We start from the raw sequence: 9,108 nt of genomic DNA, 5'->3' as shown, positions 1-9,108 counted from the left end.
TGGTATGAGCCCCCAATAAAATGATTTTAAAAATATGCATTTCAAATAAGCCAGGTGCTTTGAACTTTGAAGGCACAAGATTGGAAGACTTTGAGGCTAGAGGATTCTATGCCCTGGGACAGCTAATGTAGGTCCTAGGGAGAGGTGCTTAGCCTGTGGTCAGGGTAGGATGGTGGTGAGCGCAGTGGGGCACTGTGCGTGGGGCATGAGTGGTAGGAAGATATGTCAAAGAGTTGGGTAGTAGCCATGGGGAGTATTAGTCTAATTGTGAAGGAAGTTACTGGTGGATCTCATATAGAGGGATGGTCATGATCAGACACTCTGGTTGCTGTGTGGGAAAGGGATTGTAGAAAGGCAAAGATAGAATCAAGGAGTCAAGGCCATTGAGTAGCCCTGAGATGCACTGGTTTACAATGGGCAGAGGCCACTTTCTCTGGGGAGTAGACAGATGTGGGAAGTAGTGGAGAACACTGGGTAGTTGGGGTGAAGGATGTAAGGATGTCTTTGGACATGTTCATTTATGGGTTTCCAGTAGACATCAAGGAGCCTTGGTGGCACAGGGGTTAGGCTTGGACTGCTAACAACAAGGACAGGAGTTCAAAATCACTAGGTCGCTCTGAGAAAGAAAGATGAGGTTCAAAATCACCAGCTCTCTCTGAGAAAGAAAGATGAGGTTTTCCTACTTCCTTAAAGAGTTTCTCAGAAATTCACAGGGGCAGTTTAACCTGTCCTATAAGGTCTTTATAAGTCAGAATCGACTAGATGGCAGTGATTTTTTGTTACAGATCCAAAAAAAAAGGTTCTGCAAAGACCAAAGATGGAACCACTACCTGGGCTGGAAATGATTTTGCATCCATAAGCATATTGATGGTATTGAGAGCCAGGCTCTGATTGGTTGAGATTATTTGGAATAGAGGGATAAACAGAGAAGAGGAGGGTCCCATCATTAAAGTGTAAAAGTTGAACAGAGGTTGAACAATGTCATGAACATCGAAGGAGACTGCAAAGGAATGTCCAAAGAATGTAGCCCTGCGTATCATGTAGGCCGAGAGAAGAAAACAGTTCGAAGACGACCACCACCACATACTTCCAAGAGGCCAAGTCAGATGACAAACCACACTGGCAACAAGAAGGTCTTGGGCATCTTAACAATTGTCCTAGAGGCAAGGCAGGGGATTGGTGAAAAGAGGACCTGTCTCAGCAAAGATCTTGTCTTTGTCAAAAGAACGAACAACTCAGTCTTAGAAGAAACACAGTCAGAACGTTCTTTAGAAGAGAAGATGGTGAGACGTTGACTCGCTAACTTTGGACTTGACATTAGAAGAGGCTAAGAGCTAGAGAAAGACATCATGTTTGGAAGAAGAAGGCCAAAGAGATCCTCCACGAGATGGACAAACACAACAACAGTGATCCCAAGCCCACCAGCCACTGGGAGGATCGTGTAGAACCAGCCAACATTTTGTTCTGTTCTGCAGGGGGTTGTCAGGGCTTCAAACCTACTCAACACCCACTAATAACCACCACTACCACAACACAGCACTTGGTGGTAATCAAGAAATTAGGGGGGAGTTGAATTGGAACTGAAGACCATGGAAGGGTTTGCGGGTTGCTGTTGGTTTTGTTTTGACTATATAGTCGATATTAAAACATATTTCTAGGCTCTTGAAAATACGCAGTCAGTAGAAAGAGGAAGGTTAAGGCATGAGAGAGAGGCATGAGTTTCGTCGGGAAGTCTTAGAGGAGAGGAGGTTTGGAGCACAAGAGGAAGTGTGGGTCTTTGCTGAGGACATGGGCTTGTGTCCACTGAAACCTGGTTGCTGAGACGCTAACTTCCAAGCATTTCATCTGCTCATCCACATTTCTGGACTCCCCTGCAACCAAATGGGACCACGTCGCAAGTCTGGACAATAGCCTGTCAGCTGGAAAGAACAGAGTCGGGGCAATGAAAAACCCAAGCTGGATGCTCCAGCCCCTGTCCTTGCATGGCAATCATATATTCTAGATTATGCAACTATTAGATGGGAGGACTTCTTTGAGCCTGGATGTCTATCTGACTGACTAGGGCTCAGCACCACCAGCAGGAAAGACACGTAGCACGAACAAGAAGCAGACCTTTGGCTGTATTACACCACCGAGTTTCCGGGTTAATAAAGTTCAACGTACAAGGTAGGATGAGATGAAGCTGGAGTAGCAGGCAAGGGCTCGCTGATGAAGGGCTCTGAATGCCTATCAAGGATTTGAATTTTATTCTGTAGACAATGGAAGATGATTGAAAGCTTTTGCCTGGGGCTTCGCCTGCCAGATCTGCCTTTTAATGAAACCATTCTGGTAGCAGTAGGGAGAATGAATTGGAGAGATACAGATACTGGGCGATCAGTCAGTAGGTTATTCCAACCCACAAAGAAGAAAAGCTGAAGATCCGAACTAGGGGCCTGATAGCAAGGATGGAAAGACATGTTCTAGAAGGTGCAATGGGAGAAGTTAGCAATTAATTCAATGTGACCAGTGCATGGGAGAGAGATTAAACAGGGATAATTCCTAAATATTTGGAGTGAATAGACAGAAAACAGAGGAAAGAAACTGCGTAGTCCGGGTTCTCTTCAGGCAACCCTGCTTGCTATGCCCATTGTATTCAACCAATCTGGGAAAACCTCAGTATCTCGCCAGGTCTGTCTAGACCCCAGCTGCTCCATCTCATCTTCCTCTCTCATCTCCATTAGCCTGGGTTAGCTCGGCGGTGCTGGCTCCTTCTCTGTTTCTTAAGTCTGATAAGTTCGCATGAGGCTCGTGAATTGCAGGAAACGGGACTCTCCTGAACCTAGCAAACAAAAGCATAAAAGCACATAGGGCATGGTCCACGAGGGGTCTTAGTGCCGAACTTCATGTCCCCAGGGGACATACTTATCTTATGGAGAACAGATGGTGGCTTTCTGGACTCTATTGGCTTCACCACATGACCATGATCATGCATCCTGAGGCTTATTCAGCATCAGGCCCCCAGGTGATGCTCTAAGTCTGGCCAACACCCGCTCATTGGTCCCAGATATGGTCAGACTCTCAGAAACCAGGGCCAAAGGTCAAATTAGTTACTGTGAGGTGATTCCACCCCTCGAAGGAATAAACTCTGCTAATTCCAGGGGTCGTTTATGAGTGTAGTTGGAACACGTTAAGTTGGAGACGTTGGTAGGACATTGCTGTAAATGGCTGTATTGCTCAATGCTCAGGGTCCACGGAGCCAGATGGGAGGAGCCATAAGCCAACGGGCACTGTCTGAAACCATGAGAGCAGATGAGATGGCCCAGAGAGAATATACAGTAAGGCATCAACAGAGCCTTGAGGACATCGCAGATACAGAAGAAAGGGTCAGGGAGGCCTCTGAAGAGTGGGAGAGACCAGCACCCTGAATGCAAAAGAAAGGGATAGTTCCCAAAGGAGAAAACACCCAGCAATGTAACGTACCGAGAGTCCGGAACGATGAGACTGGCAAGATGCCTTCTGGGCTGGGCATTGGAAGTGGTGGTGTTGGGAAAGGGGGAGGGCTCTCTGCTGATGTTCTTTGTGTGAATGGCTTCAGGGAAAGGCTGGGAAATGGGTGATGAGTGAGTGGGAGGTCATCTGTAGAGGCCACTCCTCCAAGAAGTTTGGATGAGAAATCCCCATAGATGCTAGAGTACTACCCCTCCATGAAACCTCCCCTTTCTGTTTAAACCAGCCCTGGCTGCTCCCTTGCCAAATGCCCAGAGTCCCTGAGTTCAGCTGCAACCATTTTGCCATCTCATCAAATGCCGGTGTTCTGGGTGAAACCTGCTTCCTCGGGGAGTCTGTGGGCATCACTCACCAGTCAGTGGATAATGAGAAGCTGGCACTGAAAGGGCGGGCTCAGGATTAGGGCCAATGGTCTAGGTCAGAACTGGGAAAACGGAGAGATCTGTAGAGCAGGGATGGAGCAAACCCAGGATGGGTGATGCCAAGAGCGAGCAGCACAAAGATCCACGGCCAAGCACGAAGACAGAGTCTGGGAGAAGGCCCTGGAGCATGGTGAATGAACCGACGTCATCTTAAAGACAGCCCTGCCAAGGTGAGGTGCCTCTACAAGGGCCCCTTCCATCTGTCTTGGAAGCCTCAGGCAGGTGGTAGCTTCTGGAGAGAGGTTGAGGACAGCAGCGTGTGGTCTGGTGGCCTTCGTGGTGCTGGCACAGGCCCCTGCACAGAGGAGGCACTTAGTTCAGACCTGTGCATAAAGTCAGACCCCCTGGGGGCAGACCAGCTGCCCCGCCACAGCTTTCCACGCACAGAACTTGGCCAAATCGCGAGCGTTCACAGTCCCTGGCTTCCTTCCTGGGCCTCCCAGCTGTGGCTTTTGTTTTCTGCCCGAGAGCACGTTCTTGCCCATGGAAGTAAGGAAGTCTCCAGGATAACTTCTGCTGGGAGTGTGGGAGCCTCAGCCCTGGCCTCTCCAGTTGTGTCCGTGCCAGCCACATGCTAGGGCACTAATCCTTTCCTGCTGCTCGGCTGTGGAGCTTGTTATGCTATTTCCAACTCTGAGGGATACGGGAGATGCGATTTTAAAGGGCTGGTTATTGATGGCCTGGCTCCTGATGGATACAACAGATGCAATTTCATGAGCTCCATCAGAAGAACAAGGTCTCTTGGTGTGGCTGAAAGTGTTGGGATGCAGGGAGGACGGTGGAAGCAAAGACAACACAAACCCCAAATGAAGACTTGCCTTGGCTAGAACAGGACCGGTTCCCATACCAACTCAGGATGTCCCTGAGCCATGCAACCTCTCAGCTATTCCCGAGACCCTCTGCCAGCTTGAGACCCCCGGCTCTGCCTTGTTCCTGCCATTCAAGCCAGCTGATGCCCCAGTGGGGGACTCAGCTTAGGTCACATCTGAAGATGGAGTCCAAGGGCAACTAGGGTGCTATGATGATGATAAGCTTTTACCTACGCAGTTCCCTGCATGTGCAATGGGATCCCCGAGTTCTTCTCTTGGGGAATCCTTCTTAATGGTCAGGTCTCAGTTTAAATGGTACCCTGTCAGAGAGCCCTCTCTTGGCAGCTTTGTCGTAACAGGATTCCCACTGCTGCTATTCTCCACCCTGTTCATTCTCCTCAGACCTGTCATCACAGTTGTGTTTTACATCTGCTGTGTGATCATTTCATTAATGTCAGTCTGACCAAGTGGGTTGTAATGTTTCAGAAAGGTGGCAATCTTGTTTGTCTGCTTTGACATTTCCAGTGTTAGGCCCAATGTTGGACAATAGGAGGGCCCAAGTAACTTATTTGAATGGATGGATTATGATGGAAAGATGTTAGTAATAGAGATGGAGATGTCATGGCCCTACTTGATACTCACTCTCATGAAGAGATCACTAAAAATATGGGAACTGTAGTAAAGTGTAGTAAGGACGTTAGATGGTGCCCTGCTCTCAGGAAGAATAGTGTCTGGGGTCTTAAAGGCTTGTCTTCAAACAAGCAGCCATCCAAGTGAGGCATCAGCTAAATTCACAGGGAAGAAGCACATCAACCTGTGTGATCCAAGGATTATAAATGATAAAATCCAAACCTGGAGGAGGGAATGATATCAGAGCTTAAATTGTGAGCACCCAGTTTGCGGAAGACTGTGGTTGACAGTGGAAGCCCAAGACCCTCTGCAGGGTCCTCACATGGATTGAGCCTCTGATAAATCCCTTCTGACCATAGCCCAAAGATATGTTATCAGGCAGAGAGCATTATAAAGTTGATTATGGTAGACGGAGTTAGGTTAAAATGTAACACCTTATCATTTGACCTCTTTTTTGACCCATTTTAAGATTGTTCCAGTTTTAATATTTTCTACTTTTTAAAAAATGAGATTTTTCTTTGTTTTGTCATTGTTGTTGTTTTGGTTTTCCTTATTTTTGCTTTGTATTTTCTCTGTATTTGAAATCCAGGACAGGTAAATCTACAGACAGTAGCTGGATTAATAACTACCCAGGGGGGTGGCAGGGTGGTTGTGGAGACATGGGAACCTCACAATGACAAGAAAGAAGAAACTGTCCCACAACTGAGATGATTATTGGCCAAGTCTTCTTAAAAGGCTTAAACTATGGTATGAGATATAAATTATCTGCCAATGAAACTAGGGGAAAAAACCCTTCCAATACTGAATTTAAAAAAAATCCTTGGATACTGCGTTCAACCCATGGTGACTCCATGTGCTACGGAGGAGACTTGCTGCATTTCTGTTTTCTTATCTGTGATGTTTGGACAAGACAATGGACAGGTCTTCCGTCTGCAGTGTCTGTGAAGCCTCACCTGCCTGGAAAATGGTTTCCACTACCAAGTGTTGTTTCAAGCCGTTGTTACTGGAACTTCCCTTAAAGAGGCATGAATTAAACACGGAAACTGTTGCCGTCCAGTCGACCCTGGCTCACGGTGCCGCCCTGGTGCAGACAGACCTGGGTTGCACGGCTTTTCACTGCTGTGACTCTTCAGAACAGAACGACAGAGTTTTCTTTCAAGTTGCCTCTGGGTAAATTCAAAATGCCAACCTTTAGTTAGTAGTCATGCAAACTGGCCGTTTGCAACACCCAGGGATTCTTATGATGGGTACACATTTCGTATGCTTATAGCTTTTTAAAAATGAAATGGGAAAAAAGTAGATAAAACAAAGCCAAACAGCACATATTTAAACTAACGTCTTCGTGTCAGGTGGTGAGGGGTTGGTTGGTTGTGAAACAAAGTCATTTATGTTGGAATGAAGAGGCAAAAGCTGTCGTTTCACATCCGATTCTGTATTTGATTTAAAAAAATTAATGTATGCAAATACTTATTCACATTCTTTTTGGCGGGGGTAGTAGACTTACTAAGTTTGTTTATTAGTTCAAGATAGCACTGTTTATAATCGATACTCTGGGCAGTGTCAGATTGGTAAAACTGTTTCATTGAACTGAAAATAAAGTTAATACTTCAGTATTCTTTAAAAAAAGAGATGGCGATGTCAAAGCCAACCGTGATAATGATGGAGACACTGAAGAGGATGCTGATGCAGGTGTTGATCCTGAAGGTGACTTCTCAGTGTCCTGCTACAGTATTGACTTGAACATCAAACTCATCGGGGTGGACGAGCATTTGATCTGCTCCCTCCTGGCAGTCTCGTGTCGAGGATTATGTGAGGGCAGCCTCGGGCCACTGGTCACTGGATTCAGCCTCTCCTCCTCCCTGCGAGGGCTTTCACTTCCCCGGCTGCCCTCACTGTGAACAGCACCAGCCTCCCTGCACCCACACTCTGCTCCCTCCCATGTGTTCCTCTTGTCAGTGGCTGGATCCAGGTGTGCCTGATGCCAGTCCTGGATTTGCCAGTGACAGCTTAAGCCAGCTGGACTTGTATTTCTTGACCCCAAAGAATCCTGACGATTACATTTCTCCATTCAGTCCCTATGGGGAACTCTTTATACCTTTCAGAAAAGGACCTCACACATGATACTGTAAGCATTTAATTATATTCTGCCTCCTGGCCCTGTTGAGGAGCTCTAGGGTCCAGCCTGATGTGTGGCTTTTGCATAAACATCTGTTGAGTGAATAAATAACTCCTTAGGAACGGGGGACAGTATCTTTGTCTAACTCTTATGTAGGAGGGTGCCTCATTTATAGAAGGCATTCAGTAAATGATTCTCGAAAATAAATGGGCCAGGTGGGGGGGATGGGGGGAGTAAGAGAGAATGCAAATGAGCTAACCCAGTGGTTTGATCAAGTATATATGAATGAATAAATAAGTGAGTAGTTATTATTAACAAATCCCCATTGGCACACTATTCTCATTCTAATTATATTTGAATCTAATGGCTCCTGAATGAAATATCTAGTTAGAAGTCACAGAGATCAAATGGCTCTATTTGGCTCAAGTTCCATGTGTAAAATGCTTAATAATTAAGACGAGATCTTTCTAAAGGAGTAAGAGGAGAGGAGCAACATTGTCCCGCTGGGTATCTGTCAAGGGGGTGGGCGTTTTTGTCTCCCCGTGGCTGGCAAAAACAAAAGCAGGCAAACAAATGCAGGGGAACAAAGAGATGCTGCCACAAGGCCTTATGTGGCCTCATGAGGTGCGGTGCTCCGAGGACAATGACCATGGAAACTCAGTAGGATTGGCTGGATCCAGAGGGCTTGAGTGAATTCACTTTCCAGGGAAGTTCTCTTCCCAGCAGAGCCTCTGGGTCGCCCAGACAAAAGGTCAAGCACTGCATTGCTAACAGAAAGGCTGGCCCTTCCTGTCCAGAGGCACCTTGGGAAAAAAGGCTCCCATGGGCTAACAGCCACCAAAGGCTCCATCAAACACAGTCCTACCTCACGACACATGGCGTCAATGCCACTGCGACGGGCTTGGGCTCTGGTTTTCTCTGGGGAAATAGCTGGAGCCTCCCCAGCAGCTCTGCAGGGGGAGGTAAGGGGGGAAAGGCAGGCAGGGAGCCCAGTTTGTTTGCCCTCATTGCAGACTCAGAGGTGGAGGGCAGCGCTGGGGTGGGGTCACAGGGAGGAGACTCCTCCCTGAAGAACCCCTGAGGCCTTTCCTCTCAGACCAGGTGAGCCTCTTGGCGGCAGCCCTAGGTAATGTGGCCCTGTCCCCTGGGGTCCATGCACCCAACCCTTCAAGGTCTGTCTCAAAGGCAGCTGCCCCTTCAGCACTTACCCCGCAGCTGTAAGACAAAGTCCTGCTCAGAACCCTGGGCTGTGCTGGTCCCCCCATTCCTACTTGAAACATTGGCAGGAGGCCAGTTGGTCACATCCAGGTTCAGGGGACTCGGCTGGGGAGGGGGACACAGGGGATGGGCAGGTATAGCTCACAGGTCACACTAAAACAAGAAGGACACATAGTGACGGGAGGCCAAGAAGGGAGTCATGGACAGAGGGGACAGCCAGGAAATGGAGGGTCTCTACAATCCCCCTTACAGATACAGAGCCAGGTAGGACCTTCAGCGCCCCCTCCCACAAGCACAGTCCTGCAGCCAACACTTCCATCGACACCCCCCCGCCCCCAGAACAGTGGTTCTCAACCTTCCTCATGCCAAGACCCTTTTGTACAGTTCTGTTATGAATCAGGTGAACCCTGTGAAAAGGTCGTTTGGC

At 47.8% G+C, this 9,108-nt stretch overlaps 1 protein-coding gene across 1 annotated transcript in view; it reads right to left on the bottom strand.

Moving 5' to 3' along the window:
* The window catches only part of CSMD2 (CUB and Sushi multiple domains 2), a 734,077-nt gene that overhangs the window by 501,038 nt on the left and 223,931 nt on the right, over window positions 1-9,108 (bottom strand). The window contains exon 7 of the mRNA XM_045298912.1: window positions 8,672-8,786. Within this exon, the coding sequence (XP_045154847.1) occupies window positions 8,672-8,786 (115 nt within the window). The remainder of the gene's footprint in view (window positions 1-8,671; window positions 8,787-9,108) is intronic.

This window comes from Echinops telfairi, unplaced genomic scaffold, assembly GCF_000313985.2.
Source record: "Echinops telfairi isolate 266 unplaced genomic scaffold, ASM31398v2 ScPeMD7_7457;HRSCAF=8495, whole genome shotgun sequence".
Lineage (NCBI taxonomy): Eukaryota > Metazoa > Chordata > Mammalia > Afrosoricida > Tenrecidae > Echinops > Echinops telfairi.
This window is presented reverse-complemented; position numbering and strand designations above follow the sequence as displayed.